Source organism: Mustela lutreola, chromosome 7 (assembly GCF_030435805.1).
Source record: "Mustela lutreola isolate mMusLut2 chromosome 7, mMusLut2.pri, whole genome shotgun sequence".
Taxonomy (NCBI): Eukaryota; Metazoa; Chordata; class Mammalia; order Carnivora; family Mustelidae; genus Mustela; species Mustela lutreola.
Genome location: NC_081296.1, coordinates 69,899,298 through 69,919,241, shown reverse-complemented (window position 1 = coordinate 69,919,241; position 19,944 = coordinate 69,899,298). Strand labels below are relative to the sequence as shown.

The following is a 19,944-nucleotide window of genomic DNA, read 5'->3' as shown; positions in this document are numbered from 1 at the left end:
TAAAATTTTTTTAAAATCTTAAAAATACAATTAAAATTAAAAAGAGACCTAGATGGTCTAGCTTCTAGACCAGTGTTTTACTCAAGCCTGAACTAAGAGGGAGAACAAAAAACACTTCCTGTGAAAGGAACAGAATGGTGTCACCACTATAGTAACCTCATAATTACAACTTACAAACTACATTCCTATACCTCACCTGATTATGTAACCATCACTCAGGCTATGGAATTGGTAATGGTCTTCTAAATTCCCTGAGGATGAAAGGTGAAACTAGGTTCTACTGTGCTAGTTTATTATCTCTGTTTTCATTTCTACCTGCCCTTCAATGCTCCTTTCTGCTACCAGATTATCTTCCTAAAGCACCAATCAGGTTATATTACACACCTCCAAATTTTCAGAAGTTCCTATCACCTATAAAATGATATGTAGGATCCTGTCTTAGAGGAGTGGTTTTTTTTTGTTGTTGGTTTTTTGTTTGTTTGTTTGTTTTTTTATGACAAAAGTCTTTGCTTAAAGTCATTTGCAGAGAGAAAAGCCAAAGAACCACTGGATGTGAGTGACTGCCCATGATCCAAAGCTTTAAAGCAGCTACTCTTCTCTGGATTCCTAATGAAGATTCCCCTATGTATATACCCTTTTAGGGCTCCACCATCCACTCCCTCTGCTTAGGGTTCCTCAACCATAACTAAGCCCCTCCGCACATGATTACATTGCTGGTTTTAGTTCATGAACAGGTTTCCTTTCCTCTTCATACCCATACCCTCTTCCTCTACCCTTACAAGTTGCTGATGGAGTAGAATCAAACAGGCAAAAGATACTTTTAAAACGTTTCCTCTTACAACTTCCATTTTAGGAAGAGATACCTTAAAATGTTTTACTCCTGACTGTTATCTTCCTCACAAATTTCACCTTTTCATTTGAAAATCCAAAAACATCTATAGCCAAATGAACCCAAATATGGATCTATGCTGTCCTGGAACTAAAACTCCTTACTGGCCTTCAGCACAATACCACAAAGTTAAAACCAAAAGAAGTACAAATTGAGAAGAGACAGCCTAACAAATAGCACACTTAGGTTTTTGGAATCTGGAGTTAGAGGGCATATATTCCTTCCACATGTGCCTGCTCTCCCCACTTCCCATGTACTGTAACTAAATGAAAAGATTTAAATCTCTGTAATCACAGCCCTCAAGCTCCCTGCTTTCCTGGAGAACTGCCTTTTCAAAGTCATCTCTGCGGAAAGGAAATTCAAAGACCTGAATACCAAAATAGGACTGAATCAACTCAGATTTTATCAATTCCTGATCATCTATAGTGTCACCTACCTGTCCACATATGATGAGAATCATCTCCTTCCTCCTTAAAGTCACATAAAGAAAGGCTGGGCATCTCAAAGAAAATGACTCAAGGGGAATAGAGAACTTACATGCTTAAAGGATATCATAAAGCACAACCTAAAAAAAAAGTTTATCCCAAAAAGAGAGAGCAATCGAAATATACAAGCAATTACAGTAGCCACACAGCTTTAAGCAAGTCTCTGGGAGAAGTACTTTCACAACAGATTATAGTTTAAAGATGTCCTAAGGGAGACAATTTTCTTTTATGTGCTTTCTAGATTTAAACAATTTCTCCATTATACAGCTTGTCACTGAGAAACAAGTCCCCCCACTCTCCTACCTTCCTGCATTGCCTCAAGAAGACAGAACTCTATTAAGTGGAATTAAATATAAACAGCAGAGTTTATGAAGCTGAAATGGGAAAAAAAAAACCACGAAAGTGAGAAACATCAAGAATTTGCTAACATTTATTGCAGAAACCAGGCAATTACCACCAAGAATTCAAAGCTTAAATGATGGTACTAATTTTGACGCGAGTATTTTTCAGTATCGTAAAAAAAAAAAAAGCAATTCTCACAGAAGTTGCCACTCTGGAAACAAATGAAGTGGTATAAAAAAGGGAAAGGAAGCCTAGAGGCTTCATTTACTATCTCCAGGGAAGTTTAATATAAGTCAACCCCACTTAGCTTTACTTTCCATTTCATAAATTAATTTTCCATTTCACGTACCAATTCCTTTATTCCTATCGTCAAGAAAATAGAGAACTCTTATTACTTATAAACACTCACAACCTACTTAATAGACTAGGCCTCAAAATTAGATTTAACCTCTAATTACAGAGAAGGAAACTATACATGTCATTTTATTTCTGTGATATATAATTTGAAAAGATATTTTCTCTTAGAATTCAAATATATTGCCAAAAACTATTTACAATAGTCTTTCAGTAGTAGTTTGGCAATGAAGAGCAATTAAAAAATTCAGATAGGTGCTATCACACAGAAATGTTAGTCACTGAGCTAAGCAGCTACCCTTCCAACAAACGCATTCACATAGCACTAACTTCTGAAAAAAGTTTATGGCATTTTATCATAACATTTCCCCCCAATATGAATTAGGAATGAAGGTATTCACTTAATAAGGCTAATGAATCTCCTCTGGAGAGTTTAAATGCAAGGACAGATGAAGATCTCTGGGACTTTCTAAGGCAGGAGTTTTCACTTTTTTCACCATGACCCACAGTAGTACCACAGTAATAAATACATGTTTCACATCGGAATATGCATATTCATATACAGTTACATATATGTAAGCACATATAACTAAATTTCACAAAACAACACTTCTCCATTACATTTATTATTCTTTACTATTTCTTTCTTTTTCCTTTTTTTTTAAGACTGGTCATGGCTACATGGATTTCATGTGAATAGCTACAAGCCAGTCTGGAAAACACTGGTCTGAAGGCAATCTCACACTGGATTACAAGGTCAGGCATATCCAAACCCTGTCCTAGCAGCCCTACGATTCCTTGGCCGTGCTTCAGGAGCCATCTAAAGGAGGTAAAAGGGTCAGCACACAAAGACAGGGCCCTGCCCAAGTGAACCAAGGCTTCTCAACAAGTATCTTGGGATTTCACATAAAATTTAATTTAAAGGCAGGAGGAAAAAAAGAATTCTCGATTAAAAAATAAGTTTCATAATCACTAAGTTAGATGACCTTTCAGGATCCCTTCCAGTGTGAGTCTAGAAATATTCACTCCAAACTACGAAATAAACCACAAATCCAAATATCACTACAGAATCAAAACTTATCATGAAACCACAAGAACTTTTAATACTGATCATTCAAAGCTTTGTAATTTATAATGCCAGAATTTCTCAACATACTGCCTGATTAAAAGTGCTGAAGGCATCACAGCCTCCCCTCAAATTCCTTTCCTAATCTACAGAAATGACTTAAAAGGCTTTTCCCTTACTAAACATGTAAGTATGTAACTGTCCCTTACTAAACATGTAAGTATGTCACAGTTCTTATTAATAAAGCAATTTTATATTAACTAAGTAGAACATATTTTTTAAAAGGCCAAGCCACATGAATTACTAGGCTCCTTAGATACTGATTAATTTGAACCAATTTTGATGTTGCTAAACCAAACACTCAGCAACTTTCTTAATTCATAAAAACATGTACCTTTCCACTGGAATTACCTCCAGCCAAAATATACCGAGTTGGGTGCATAGTGTTGATGGAACACACAGAGACCAGACTTTCTCCACCAAAAAAAGAATGCACCTGCTGTCCTGACTCATGGAAGATTTCCACACGTCGTGGATGAGCCATGCTGCCAACGATGACACAGTCTTCTTGTTTAGGGTCCCACACAGCCTGAAACCTGGTCAGCCATCGCCCAGTGATAGTGTTGTGCCTAGTGAAAAACACAATTTTTTTAAAGGATTGTGTTAAATAACTCAAAGCAGCAATGGGCAGAGAGTAAACATGGCATTACTCCTAAATGCTGGTATTCTCTGCCAAGTTTCTTTTCATTAAGTTACTGAGTTACCATCAGCCTAATTTCATATAAAAATGAAATCAGGACAGAGATGATGTCTTCTGTACTTCTGAATCTCCCCTGCTTAGTGGTTGTACTCAGTGGATGGTCACTGTGTATTAAAATAGCACCTTTTTTGTTCACTATTTCTTAGCTCAATGGTCTCCATGCCCTCCCTTTTTTTACACATACAAAACAGAAGCCCTAGAAGTAAAAAATATATAATCTATGTTACTACCATTTTAATAGGATCTATAATCCCATATTTGTATTCCCCTGATAACCAAACCCTGAAATCATTTTATATTCCATACAACTTTTATTTATTTATTTATTTGAGAAAGAGCGTAAGTGGATAGAGGCGCAAAGAGAAAGGGAGAAGCAAACTCCCCGCTGAGCAGAGAGCCCAATGTGGGACTCGATCTCAGGACCCTGGGATCATGACCTGAGCTGAAGGCAGACACTTGAAAGACTGTGCCACCTAGGTGCCCCACCCCATGCAACTTAAAGTAAAAAATACATTTGAGGCTCAAGAAATCACAAGGGAAATTAGGAAACATCTAACAAATGAAGAATGAAACACAACACACCAAAATTTATGGAATACTATGAAAGCAACAGTAAGGGAAATTCATAGCACTAAAAAAGAAAAGATCTCAGGGTGCCTGTGTGGCCAGTCAGTTAAGTGTCTGACTCGATTTCTGCTCAGGTCATGATCTCAGGGTGGTGAGATCAAATCCCATGTCAGGCTCTGCCTTCAGTGCGGAGTCTACTTCTCTCCTTCTCCCTCTCCTTCTGCCCCTCTCCCCACTTGCACTCACTCTCTAAAATACAATTTTTTAAAAAATATTTTATTTATTTATTTGACGGACAGAGATCACAAGTAGGCAGAGAGGCGGGCAGACAGAGGGGAGGAAGCAGGCTCCCTGCTGAGCAGAGAGCCCAATGTGGGGCTCGATCCCAGGACCCTGGGACCACGACCTGAACCGAAGGCAGAGGCTTAACCCACTGAGCCACCCAGGCGCCCCTAAAATAGAATTTTTTTAAAAATGGGGAAGGCATGTGGGTGGCTCAGTCAGTTAAGCATCTGCCTTCAGCTCGGGTCATGATCCCAGGATCCTGGGATGGAGACCCCATCAGGATCTCTGCTCAGCAGGTAGCCTGCTTCTCCCTCTAGCTCTGCCTAATTGTGTACTTTCTCTCTCCCTCTCTCTCTGTCAAATAAAATCTTTTTTAAAATTTTGAAAAAATTTTTAAATCTCAAAATGAACACATTATACCTCCAAGAACTAGAAAAAGAACAGACTAAGCCCAAAGTTAGCAGAAGGAAGGAAATAATAAAGATTAGAGCAGAGATAAATGAAAAAGGGGAACAGAAAAACAATAGAAAAACAGAGTTGGTTTTTTGAGCAGATCAACAGAATTGACAAGAAAGAAAATGCAAGTAGCTGAAATGAGAAAGAGAGGACATTACAACTATGTCACAAAAACCGAAAAGGATTTTATGAGAACAGTATGAATAATTATATGCCAAGAGATTGGTTAACCCAGGAGAAATAAATTCTCAAAAACATACAACTTACCAAGACTGAACCATGAGGAAACAGAAAATCTAAATAGTCCTATAACTAAGGAGATTAAAACAACAATCAAAAACTTCCCAACAAAGAAAACCCCAGGATCAGATGGCTTCCCAGGAGAATTCTACCCAACATTTAAAGAATTAACCCAGAGATGCCTGCGTGGCTCAGTTAAGCATCCAACTCTTGATTTTGGCTCAGGTCATGATCCCAGGGTCCCAAGATCGAGCCCCTCGTCGGGTTCCCTGTTCAACGGAGAGTCTACTTCTCCCTCTCCCTCTGCCTGCTGCTCTGCCTACTTGTGTCAAATTAATAAATAAAATATCTAAAATAAATAATTAAATAAAATAAAATGACAAACTAACATCCTTAATGAATATTGATGCAAAAATTCTCAACAAAATACTAACAAAATGAACTCAACAGCAAGGATTATACACCATGACCAAGTTGGAGCTATACCTAGAATACAAGGATGATTCAACACGCAAAACTCATTTGATAGAATATAACAAATTAAGAGAATAAAGGATGAAAACATGATCATTTCAACAGATGCAGAAAAATCATCTGACAAAATCAATACCCTTTCTTTTTTTTTTAAGATTTTATTTATTTGTCACAGAGAGATATCACAAGTAGGCAGAGAGGCAGGCAGAGAGAGGGGGGAAGCAGGCCCCCTGCTGAGCAGAGAGCCCAATGCGGGGCTCAATCCCAGGACCCTGAGATCATGACCTAAGCTGAAGGCAGAGGCTTAACCCACTGAACCACCCAGGTGCCCCAAAATCAATACCCTTTCACGATAAAAAACATTCAATGAACTAGGAACAGAAGGAAATTATCTCAACATAATAAAAACTATCTGTGAAAAGCCCGCAGCTAACATCGTACTTAAAGGTTAAAGACTGAAAACTTATCCTCAAAGAGCAGGAAAAAGGCAAAGATGCCCACTCTTGCCATCTCTATCCAACATACCATTGGAAAACTGGAAGGACAAGAGACACTAACCTAAATTCCAGGTGTTCACAACTACACAGATAGCCAGATCCTGCATGTGAGGAATCACAACTACACCAACAAGCATTTGATAAGGAGGACATTCTGAACAGTCACTTGATAATCAACTGGATAAGAAAAAGAAGTAACAGGACTATATATTAAACTCAAAAAAAACCTCTGTGCACCAAAGCAAACAATCAACAGAGTGAAAGACAACCCCCCAAACAGTGGAAAATCTCTGCAAATCATATATTTGATAAGGGGTTAATATGCATAATATATAAGGAACTCCCCACAACTCAAAACAAAAATGACCCAATTCAAAAGTGGACAAGACTTGAAGAGACAATTTGACAAAGATACATAAATGGCCAAAAAACATATGAAAAAAATGTTCAACAAGAATGCAAATCAAAACCACAATGAGATATTACCTCACAACCATTTAGATAATCACAATAAAAGAGTAGAATGATTAACAGAAAGAGAAATTAGAACTCTGGTGCACTGCTGGTAGGAATGTAAACGGTGCAGCCCCTACAGAAAAACAATATGGAGGTTCCTCAAAAAATTAAAAAAATTCCTCTTCCTGGGTATATATCCAAAAGAATTCAAAGCAAGATCTTGAAGAAATATTTGCACATCCATTTTCACTGCAGCATCATTTACAATAGCCAAGACGTAGAAACAAACCCACTGTCCATCGACAGATGAATGGATAAACAAACTGTGGTATATACATACAATGAGTATTATGCAGCCTTAAAAAGGGAGGAGGTCACATGCTAGAACATAAGGGAACACTGAGGACACAATGTTGAGTGAAATAAGCTAGTCACAGAATGACAAATACCATGATTCCACTCACATCAAGTGTTTAAAGTAGTTAAAATCACAGAAATGTAAAGTAGAAAGATGGCTGCGAAGGTATGGAAGGCAGAGAGAAGAATCAATGTTTAATGGGCATAAAGTTTGAAAAAGGAAATGAAGATGGGAAAATTTATAAAAAAGGAAACAAGCACACTTAAATGTAGCCTCCACAGACTTTAAAATGCATGGTATAACAACATATATGGCACACTCTGGTCCCAACTTCACAAATATTGATAAAGAGGGATGTCTAGAAGATGGCACTGAAGTTGGATATAAAATACACACATTAAAAGTAGCAGATGCAAAAAGAAGGTAACTAGAGAAAGTTTAAGTGGGAAGGTAGGGAAACCCTTTAAGTCCACAACAAACAGGTACAAACAGAAGAGCTTTAGATGGCCTCACAGCTGGTAAGAGGTTATGATTTTCCTTAATAAGAGAACATAAGTAATTCAAGTGGAATAAAGTCATTCACCTTAACCAAAAATAACCACCCAGCTGCAAAGAATACCTATGGACTAAAAGAGATTGAACCCTTTGAAGACGGAGAGAACCTGGAAGCAAGAACCCTTCTGGATAGGAACTAGCAACCTGGGACACTAAAAATACGTATTACAAAAATTCAGACCCACTATATCGTTTTGACAATCAGATGTCTAACATATATGGAAACCTACCTGATGGTAGTGAGCAAAGGAATCTCAGAGGATATACAGCTGCTGTCAAAGATTCTGTAAAACAAAGATCAAGAACAAAGTAACACACTTTTTACTGTTTCTTAAAAATTTTCTGAAAGAAAATCAGTGTATTTACCAAGTTCTTCACTGGTTCATGACACGAAATAAGATTGCTATTTTAAAATATACAAGATCAGGCTTTAATAAACTTCAGCTAATATATTTAACAAAAATTACAAAAAATATTATAAAATTCAGAGCTTTATAGTTTGGTGAAGAAATAATTTATTTAAACACTATTACACCAAATTTAAAATTCACATTATAAAGTAACACTCTGGATCCTATATTGAGATTCACAATAATTACAGACCATCTATAAAGGGATGTGGTCTGAAAACGTACAAATAACCTAAAAATTTCTGCACATATCAAGAGCAATTTCCCCATGAGACTCATTATTTGAGGGACTAACAGTGTCACTTCCAAAGGCTGGTAAGACTACGACTGACCAGCAACCATGGGAAGCTCTTGTAGGGTAGCTCGAAGAGTCCAGGAGCCTACACCTGGTACCCTAACAGAAAGAAACTAACCACATCACATCACCTCCCTGTTCTTGCACCTAGCTATTCCAATGTAGTTTCTTGGCACCTACGGCTTATTGCCTAATAAGACTACTAGAAAGCTAAATCACTAACAGCTAATGTAAACTCTGCAGTACAAATGAACAGGAATGGTTAAAACAAGTAGCTTCTGATACAAAGAAAACTGTATGGGTAAAAAGGAGACACTGGACTGCCACTGCTTGGTGACTAAATCTCAATACACCCCCCTGGTAATGCTCACAGACTTTACTAGAAACTGGAGACCTGTCACAAAGTAAGGACAAGGCTCTTCCCAACAGAAAAGTCTAAACAGAAATTAGGTGCCTTTCTAGAGCTTGGAGTACACAGTACACATCCAACAGATACCTGTTGAATGAATAATGAATGGATTCCAGAATTAATTAAGGTAAAATTATAAAATGACAAATCCTTACAATGCTAAGCAAAACGAGGAATTAAAGAAGAGAACAAAAATCATTTCCTCTGTAGTTGTATTAACATTCTCCACATTTTTTATAGTCATTATTTTCTATTTTTGGTTCAGTTGGTTTAGATCACATTTTTAAAGCCATTTTAAAGCCATTAAAGTAGCTACAGAAAGGCACCAAAGCTAAAACCATAAAAACTATATCCAGTGGTTTATACAAAAGTTAAATTATTGCTATCTTTTCTGCCTGCCCCTGGCCTGGGACTCTGCAGTTTCCACTCAGAACTTCATGTGAAGGGTAGGCGCCACTAGCCCCAACCTAAGAGTCTGTCCAGATGCTAAAATTATCCTTCTTCCAACTATCACAAGCCTGGTTTTCCTGAGACTTCTGGGATCACTCAGTGCTGAAAGGGAAACCTGACATCTACTCCCTGTAGACCTTCCCTGCCAAACGCAAGGAAATTTCCAGATCCCTAAACTGCTGAAAACCCATGAAATACAGGTTATTGATTTGGCCAGCAAAATAGAAATGGCTACAAAACAATACTAGCAATTTAATAGGGAGCAGTAGTAAACAAATCTACTGGTTTACACATAGCTACAGACTCTTTAGATTCCTTAACAATGCATTTCTATCTCCCCAATTTACCTCAGCTTACAATCAGCACATGTGGTCACTACTCTGTTACCAGTAAGAGGTGAAAAATAGGCAGAAGCGATGCTCTTCGTGTGTTCAGTTAAGGAAATCAAAGGCTGGCTTTTCCTGGGAATCAGGTACCTTGTATCATAAATATGAATATCCCTGTAAGGGGAGGAATAATTCTCAGTGTTGCACAGTACATGTAGTGAGCTCTCAAACAGCACTGAACACAGACACTCAAATACTCAATACACTGAGGAACATTCTGATCTGGAATAATTTTACAAACACTGTATAGATAAAAAATAAAATATTAGAAAAATGCCATAACTACAGAATATATATGAAGCCAGTGGATATATAGAGAAGATTCTAGTTAGTTTTCCAATCTCTCTGAGAAAAAAATAAACACAGACCAAGTTAGAGGTCACATATAACTTCTTTTTTTTTTAACAAGTTTTCTTCTCCAAACACTAGAAGTAAATGCATATGTGGGCGCTGGGGTGGCTCAGTCAGTTAAGCGTCAGGTCATGATCTTGGGGTTCCTGGGATCAAGCCACACACTGGGCTCCCTGTTTAATGGAGAGTCTGCTTCTCCTTCTCTCTGCCCCACCCCTCTGCTCATGTTCTCTTTATTTCAAATAAATAAATAATCTTTAAGAAAAAAAAAGTGGGAGAGGAGTCAAGATAGCGGAGGAGTAGCAGGCTAAGACGACATCAGGTAACAGGAGATCAGCTGGATAGTTATCAAACCATTCCAAACACCTACAAATCCAACAGAAGATTGAAGAGAAGAAGAACAGCAATTCTAGAAACAGAAAAATCAACTACTTTCTGAAAGGCAGGACCTGTGGAGAAGTGAATCCGAAGCAATGGGAAGATAGACCACGGTGGGAGGGGCCGGCTCCCAGCAAGCAGTGGAACAATGGAGCACTTTTAGAGTCTGTTCTACTGAGGGACATCGCTCCAGAGGCTAAGCGGGGATGGAGCCCTTGCAGGGATAGTGTGATCTCAGGTCCCACGGGGTCACAGAAGGATCAGGGGTGCCTGAGTGTTGCAGAGCTCGCAGGTATCAGAGGGGGAAAACCAGCTACAGAGATGGAGCAGAGGAGTGAGCTCTCAACTCAGGGTTACCTTAAACTGTGATCTCTGACACAGTCAGACCACTGCTCTTTGAGCAGGGAACCCACAAGTGGCAGATCTGGGGAGACCCTCCTGGAAGAGCAGCAGGGATCTGCTGGGTTTAGAGACTCCAATGGGGCTGTATGCCAGAGACAGAAACGCTTGATAACAGGCTGGGTGTGCTCAAAGAGCAGCCAGAGACCAGGGAGATGGGAGTGATTGAGCGCTTTTCTCCAAGGGCTCACTGAGGAGTGGGGCCCCGGGATCTCAGCTCCTCAGGGCCGGAGATTGGGAGGCCGCCATTTTCATTCCTGTCCTCCAAAGCTCTACAGAAAGTGTTCAGAGACCAAAAGCTCCCAAGAGAAAACCCAGGCAGATTACTTAGCCCGGCCCCTGACAAGGCAGAGCAATTCTACCTCAGGCAAAGACACTTGAGAATCACAACAGGCCCCTCCCCCAGAAGATCAGCAAGAACATCCAGCCAAGACCAAGCTCACTGATCAATGAGAACAGTGGAATTCCAGAGAAGAGGAAAGCAAAGCACGGAATTCATGGCTTTTTCCCCATGATTCTTTAGTCTTGCAGAGTTAAATTATTTTTAATTTTATTTTTTGTTTATTCTAATTTTTTTTAACTTTTACTCTTTCCTCTTCTAATGTTTTTTTAACTAGTTTCTCTTAACAATACCTTTCTTAAAAAAAATCGTTTTGAACCTTCATTATTAAAGGCATATTTTATCCTTCACTGTATCTACCTTTAATTTTTGTATACACATACAGTTTTTTCTTCTAAAAAAAATTTTGGGATACAACTTCTAATACAACTCCTAAATCTAGCAGAGTTTGTTCTAGTCTCCAGCCTGAGCAAATTCTCCCCACTTTCTTTTTCTTTCTTTTCCCACCAACTTATCTTATCAACTCCATTCTTGGAATTTTTTTAAAAATTTTCATCTTTACAGTCATATTCCATCCCTTCATCATGTTTATCCTTATTTGTGTGTGTGTGTGTGTGTGTGTGTGTGTGTTCCTCTTTCTTTCTTTAAAATTTTGGAGGGTAGTTTCTTCTAAGAGATCATAATACTTCCAAAATCAAGTGGGTGATTCTGTTCTATTCATCAGTCTAATATATATATTTTCTTTTTTCTCTTTTTTTTTAAATTTTTTTTTTTTGAACTTTTTACCCCCTTTCTTCTCCCCACAATTTGGTGTCTCTTCTGATTTGGCTAACGCAAATTTTTCAGAGGTCTTTGCCACCCTTCCAGTATTTTATTCTCTCGTTCATATATTCTTATCTGGATAAAATTACAAGGTGGAAAAACTCACCACAAAAAAACCAAAAAACAAAAAACAAGAGGCAGTACCGAAGCCTAGGGATCTAATAAATACGGACATTGGTAATATGTCATATCTAGAGTTAAGAATGACAATTTCAGGGGTGCCTGGGTGGCTCAGTGGGTTAAAGCTCTGCCATCAGCTCAGGTCATGATCCCAGAGTCCTGGGATCGAGCCCCACATCAGGCTTTCTGCTCCAGTAGGGAGCCTGCTTCCTCCTCTCTCTCTGCCTGCCTCTCTGCCTACTTGTGATCTCTATCTGTCAAATAAATAAATAAAATCTTAAAAAAAAAAAAAAAAAGAATGACAATTTCAAGGTGCTAGCTGGGCTCAAAAAAGACATGGAAGATATAGAGAAACCTGTCTGGAGTAATAAAAGAACCCAAATCTAATCAAGCTGAAATTTAAAAAGCTATTAATGAGTTGCAATAAAAAATGGAGGCTCTTACTGCTAAGATAAATGAGGCAGAAGGGAGAATTAGTGATATAGAAGACCAAATGATGGAGAATAAAGAAGCTGAGCCAAAAAGAGACAAACAACTACTGGACCACAGGGGAAAATTCGAGATAAGTGATACCATAAGATGAAACAATATTAGAATAATTGGGATTCCAGAAGAAAAAGAAAGAGAGGGGGCAGAAGGTATATTGGAGTGAATTATTGTAGAGAATTTCCCTAATATGGCAAAGGAAACAAACATAAAAAACCAGGAAGTGCAGAGAATCCCCCTCAAAATCTGTAAGTATAGGTCCATACCCCATCATCTAATACTAAAACTTGTCCTAGTGACAAACAGAAAATCCTGAAAGCAACCCAAGGACAAGAACTCTGTAACATACAGTGGTAAAAATATTAGATTGACAGCAGTCTTATCACAGAGACCTGGCAGGCCAGAAAGAACTGGCACGATATACTCAGAGCACTAAATGAGAAAAACATGCAGTCAAGAATACTATATCCAGCTAGGCTATCACTGAAAATAGAAGGAGAGATAAAAAGCTTCCAGGACAAACAAAAACTAAAGGAATTTGTAAACACCAAACCAGCTCCACAAGAAGTACTGAAAGGGGTCCTCTAAGCAAAGAGAGAGCCTAAAAGTAGTAGACCAGAAAGGAACAGGGACAGTAATCAGTAACAGTCACCTTACAGGCAATACAATGGCACTAAATTCATATCTCTCATGAGTTACCCTGAATGTAAATGGGCTAAATGCCCCAATCAAAAGACACAGGGTATCAGAATGGATAAAAAAACAAAACCCATCAATATGCTGTCTACAAGAAACTCATTTTAGACCCAAAGACGCCTCCAGATTTACAGTGAGGGAGTGGAAAACAACTCACCATGCTAATGGACATCAAAAGAAAGCTGGGGTGATAATCCATGTATCAGATAAATTAGATTTTAAGCCAAAGACTATAATAAGAGATGAGGAAGGACACTATATCATACTGAAAGGGTCTGTCCAATAAGAGGCTAAAGTGCATCCTACTAAAGAATGAATGGGTCAATCAGGAAATTAAAGAAGAATTGAAAAAATTCATGGACACAGAACTGTTCAAAATCTATGGGACACAGCAAAGGCAGTCCTGAGGAGAAAATATATAGTGATACAAAACTTTCTCAAGAGGGAGGCCTGGGTGGCTCAGTTGGTTAAGCAGCTGCCTTAGGCTCAGGTCATGATCCCAGTGTCCTGGGATCGAGCCCCACATTGGGCTCCTTGCTCAGCAGGGAGCCTGCTTCTCCCTCTGCCTCTGCCTGCCATTCTGTCTGCCTGTGCTCGCTCTCTCCCCCTCTCTCTCTCTGATAAATAAATAAAATCTTTAAAAAAAAAAAAAAACTTTCTCAAGAAACAAGAAAGGTCTCAAATACACAACCTAACCCTACACCTAAAGGAGCTGGAGAAAGAACAAGGAAAGCCTAAACCCAGCAGGAGAAGAGAAATCATAAAGATCAGAGCAGAAATCAATGAAACAGAAACCAAAAAAAACAAAACAAACAAACAAAAAAAACAATAGAACAAATCAACGAAACTAAGACCTGGCTCTTTGAAAGAATTAATAAGATTGATAAACCCCTCGCCAGACTTATCAAAAACAAGAAAGGACCCAAATAAATAAAATCATAAATGAAAGAGGAGAGATCACAACCAACACCAAAGAAATACAAACAATTACAAGAACACATAATGAGGGATGCCTGGGTGGCTCAGTTGGTTAAGCAGCTGCCTTCGGCTTACGTCATGATCCCAGCGTCCTGGGATCGAGTCCCACATCGGGCTCCTTGCTCAGCAGGGAGCCTGCTTCTCCCTCTGCCTCTGTCTGCCTTTCTGTCTGCCTGTGCTCGCTCTCTCTCCCTCTCTCTCTCTGATAAATAAATAAAATCTTTTAAAAAAAAAAAAAAGAACACATAATGAGCAACTATACGCCAGCAAATTTGACAATCTGGAAGAAATGGATGCATTCCTAGAGACATATAAACTACCACAACTGAACCAGGAAGAAAAAGAAAACCTGAACAGACCCATAACCAGTAAGGAGATTGAAGCAGTCATCAAAAATCTCCCAACAAACAAGAGCCCAGGGCTAGATGGCTTCCCAGGGGAATTCTACCAAGCACTTAAAGAAGAATTAATTCCTATTTTCCTGAAACTGTTCCCAAAAAAGAAATGGAAGGAAAACTTCCTCACTTATTTTATGAGACCAGCATTACCTTGATCCCAAAACCAGACAAAGACCCCATCAAAAAGGAGAATTACAGACCAATATCCTTGATGAACACAGATGTGAAAATTCTCACCAAAATACTAGCCAATAGGATCCAACAGTACATTAAAAGTATTCACCACGACCAAGTGGGATTTATTCCAGGGCTGCAAGGTTGGTTCAACATCTGCAAATCTCTCAATGTGATACAATACAAGAACAAGAATCATATGACTCTGAATAGATGCTGAAAAAGCATTTGACAAAGTACAGCATCCTTTCTTGATCAAAACTCTTCAAAGTGTAGGGACAGAGGGTACATACCTCAATATCATCAAAGCCATCTATGAAAAACCCACCACAAATATCATGCTCAATGGAAAAAAATTGAGAGCTTTTCTGCTAGCTCAGGAACACAGCAGAGATGCCCATTATCACCACTGCTATTCAACATAGTATGAGAAGTCCTAGCCTCAGGAGTCAGACAACAAAAAGAATAAAAGGCATCTGAATATGCAAAGAAGAAGTCAAACTCTCACTCTTTGCAGATGATATGACACTTTATGTGGAAAACCCCAAAGACTCCACTCCAAAACTGCTAGAACTTATACAGGAATTCAGAAAAGTGTCAGGATATAAAATCAATGCACAGAAATCAGTTGCATTTCTATACACCAATAGCAAGACAGAAGAAAGAGAAATTAAGGAGTTGATCCCATTTACAATTGCACCCCAAACCATAAGACACCTAGGAATAAACCTAACCAAAGAGGCAAAGAATCTGTACTCAGAAAACTAAAAAGTGCTCATGAAAGAAATTGAGGAAGACATAAAGAAATGAAAAAACGTTCCATGCTCATGGATTGGAAGAACAAACATTGTCAAAATGTCTATGCTACCTAAAGCAATCTACACATTTAATGTAATCCCTAACAAAATACCATCAACTTTTCAAAGAAATGGAACAAATAATCCTAAAATTTATATGGAACCAGAAAAGATCCCAAATAGCCAGAGGAACACTGAAAACAAAGCTGAAGTTGGTGGCATCACAATTCCAGACTTCAAGCTCTATTATAAAGCTATTATCATCAAAACTGTATGGTACTGACAGAAAAACAGACACACAGATGAATGGAACAGAATAGAGAGCCCAGAAATGGACCCTCAACTCTATGGTCAACTAATCTCTGACAAAACAGGAAGGAATGTCCAACGGAAAAATGACAGTCTCTTCAACAAATGGTGTTGGGAAAATTGGACAACTACATGCAGAAAAATGAAACTGGACTATTTTCTTACACCACGCACAAAAATAGCCTCAAAATGGATGAAAGACCTCAATGCGAAACAGGAATCCATCAAAATCCTCCAGGAAACACAGGCAGCAAATTCTTTGACCTCAGCCACAGCAACTTCTTCCTAGAAACATCACCAAAGGCAACAGAAGCAAGGGCAAAAATGAACTATTGGGACTTCGTCAAGATTAAAAGCTCTTGCACAGCAAAGGAAACAATCAACAAAACCAAAAAATAACTGACAGAATGGGAGAAGATATTTGCAAATGATACATCAGATAAAGTGCGAGTATCCAAAATCTATAAAGAACTTATCAAACTCAACACCCGAAGAACAAATAATCCAATCAAGAAATGTGCAGAGGACATGAACAGACATTTCTGCAAAGAAGACATCCAGATGGCCTAGAGACATATGAAAAAGTCCTCCATATCACTCGGCATCAGGGAAATACAAATCAAAACCACAATGAGATACCATCTCACACAAGTCAGAATGGCTAAAATTAACAAGTCAGGAAACAACAGACGTTGGAGAGGATGCTGAGAAAGGGGAACCCTTCTATATTTTTTATGGAAATGCAAGGTGGTACAGCCACTCTGGAAAACAACATGGAGATTCCTCAACAAGTTGAAAATAGAGCTACCCTACGACCCAGCAATCGCACTGCTGGGTATTTACCCTAAAGATACAAATGTAGTGATCTGAAGGGGGCACGTGCACCCGAATGTTTGTAGCAGCAATGTCCACAATAGCCAAACTATGGAAAGAACCTAGATGTCCATCAACAGATGAATGGATAAAGAAGATGTGGTGTATATATATATACAATGGAGTAGTATGCAGGCATCAAAAGAAATGAAATCTTGCCATTTGCAACGATGTGGATGGAACTAGAGGGTATTATGCTGAGTGAAGTAAGTCAATCAGAGAAAGACAGTTATCATATGATCTCCCTGATAAGAGGAAGTTGAGAGGCAAAGTGGGAGGTTTAGGGGGTAGGGAAGGAAAAAATGAAACAAGCTGGGATTGGGAGGGAGACAAATCATAAGAGACTCTTACTCTCACAAAACAAACTGAGGAGAGGGTGGATGGGTTATGGACATTGGGGAAGGTATGTGCTATGGTGAGTGCTGTGAAGTGTGTAAACCTGACGATTCACAGACCTGTACCCCTGGGGCTAATAATACATTATTTGTTAATAAAAAATAAAAAATTTTAAAAAAATAACCTCTGGATTCTAAGTGTAGAAAACAATGTATCCATTAAGTATTATTGAGATAAAACAAGTTGATTTATTAGACTTTTCTCTGTTAAAAAAAAAAAAGTAAATTCACATGATGCCAAATCCATAAGAATCTTTTTTATTTCCAAAAGAATCTCCTTAAAAAAAAAATCATATTCAGGGACGCCTGGGTGGCTCAGTTGGTTAAGCAGCTGCCTTCGGCTCAGGTCATGATCCCAGCGTCCTGGGATCGAGTCCCACATCGGGCTTCTTGCTGGGCAGGGAGCCTGCTTCTCCCTCTACCTCTGCCTGCCATTCTGTCTGCCTGTGCTCGCTCTCTCTCCCTCAATCTGACAAATAAATAAAATCTTAAAAAAAAAAAAAAATCATATTCAGGGGTGCCTGGGTGGCTCAGTGGGTTAAGCCTCTGCCTTCGGCTCAGGTCATGATCTCAGGGTCCTGGGATCGAGCCCCGCATTGGGCTCTCTGCTCGACGGGGAGCCTGCTTCCCCCTCTCTCTCTGCCTGCCTCTATTTATGCTCTGTCATATAAATAAATAAAACCTTTTAAAAAATCATATTCAATAAAACTTCAAGTGGTGTAGAAAGAAAAATTATTCAGCTATATGAGTATCAGAAAAATCAGTTATCTTTAACATCCAAACTATAGTAGTCCCTCAGGACACCTGGGTGGTTCAGTCGGTTAAACACCCGACTCTTGGTTTTAGCTCAGGTCATAATCTCAAGGTCCTGAGATCAAGTCCCACATTCAGCTCTGCACTTAGCAGGGAGTCTGCATGAGGATTCTCTCTCTCTCCTTCTCTCTCTCTGCACCACACCTTCCCATTTGTACTCACATACACTCTCTCTCAAATGAATAAATCTTTAAAAAATAAATAAACAGAACAGTATTTCTAACTTCAAAAGATTAAATCACAAAACTTTATGAAGAACATACCTCAATCCTGCAGTGATAAAATACTGTCTGTGCACTGGGTGGACATGAACAGTTCTTATTTTGCTCGAAGAAGAATTGATAAGTTTCTCATAAGAAGTTCCAGGTGTCCTTCTATCTACCAGTGATATATTTCCATTCCAATGTCCTACTATTAAATTGGAGGCATCTTCTCCCAAGAAGTCAAAAGAGGAAAAGCTACTTCTTTCATCTCTATATACCTAAGGATATAAATAACCACCAACGTATAAATTTTTTGGTAAAAAAGGTTAAAAAATACTTTACCTAATAATTTCATTTATCCTCCCATCATCCCACAGAAAGCAAAATGCAAAATGATCATCCCGTTCTACAGAAATGGAAACTGAGGCACAGATCAGCTGTGAGACTCACCTATAAACAAATGGCCCATCTACCATGTCAGGGTTACATGCCACATCTCTTAAATCCAATAAACCTCAGTTGCAGATCTATTCTGTAACACTTACTAGGAAATGAACTAAATGTAAATTCTACCCAGCTGAAATACCTTAATATATCAAGTAATTTTGCCAACCAAGTCCAAAAACATATGGCCAAATGCTCATCACTTACTCACTCTTGGTAGAAGTATAAATAAGTAAATAACAAGTTTCTGACAACTAATCAGAGTACACCTATCAAAATATTTAATGTTTGTACCCTCTGGCACAATAATTTATCTAAATATATATAAAGATGTCCATTGCAAGACTGCTATTGCAGGGACACCTGGGTGACTCAGTGGGTTGAGGCCTCTGCCTTCATTCGGCTCAGGTCATGATCTCAGGGTCTTGGGATTGAGCCCCGCATCGGGATCTCTGCTCGGCAGGGAGACTGCTTTCTTCTCTCTCTCTCTCTCTCTCTCTCTCTCTCTCTCTCTGTGTCTGCCTCTCTGCCTACTTGTGATCTCTGTCTGTCAAATAAATAAAATCTAAAAAAAAAAAATTTTTTTAAACCATAATTGTATTAAAAAATATAAAAGACTCCAATTGCATTAAGAAGCAACCTAAACGTCCACCAAAAGAGACCTGTTTAAATAAATGATGGTACATCTCTACTTTGAAACACCACGCATTGCTATAAAGGATGAGATCGATTTGTACTACAATCTGTCCCTAATACCAAGTGAAAAAAGCCAGTTGCAAAAAAGTATGGATACGGTATGAATCCATTAGTGAAAAGGAAAAAAATATCCACCTCTATTTGCTTCTAAGTATATGTGCACTTTCTGGAAGCATACCTAACCACAATTCTTAACAACGAATCACTATTGCTGATTTTTAGTTAATAAAAAGTTATATATACTATTATAAACTGAAACTAACAAATTAATATACCGAAGGCATCACAAACCCTGTACATCCAAAAAGCCCTCAAAGGATACCTTAAGTATTTAGTCAGTGTATCAAAATGGCTAAGTGCAGGGGTTTAATTGCAGTGGAGTCAGAGAGACCCACATGAAAATTCTAGCACTGCCATTCATGTCCCTGAGCAAGCCAATAAACCTCTTTACCTCAGTTTTCTCAACTGTTAAATGGCGATAACATTATTTATTTCATAGGGTGTTACAAGGCTTAACAATATATATAAAGCACTCTCA

General features: G+C 38.5%; 1 protein-coding gene across 2 annotated transcripts in view; it reads right to left on the bottom strand.

The window, feature by feature from the left end:
• Positions 1–1,788: 1,788 nt before the first annotated feature.
• Positions 1,789–19,944, bottom strand: part of WDR76 (WD repeat domain 76) — a 64,085-nt gene continuing 45,929 nt past the window's right edge. For both annotated transcript variants that reach the window (XM_059181374.1, XM_059181375.1), the window contains 4 exons: positions 18,327–18,544; positions 9,696–9,848; positions 8,015–8,068; positions 1,789–3,765 (listed from right to left, as the gene is read on the bottom strand). In XM_059181374.1, the coding sequence (XP_059037357.1) occupies positions 3,510–3,765; positions 8,015–8,068; positions 9,696–9,848; positions 18,327–18,544 (681 nt within the window). In that variant the 3' untranslated portion in view covers positions 1,789–3,509. The remainder of the gene's footprint in view (positions 3,766–8,014; positions 8,069–9,695; positions 9,849–18,326; positions 18,545–19,944) is intronic.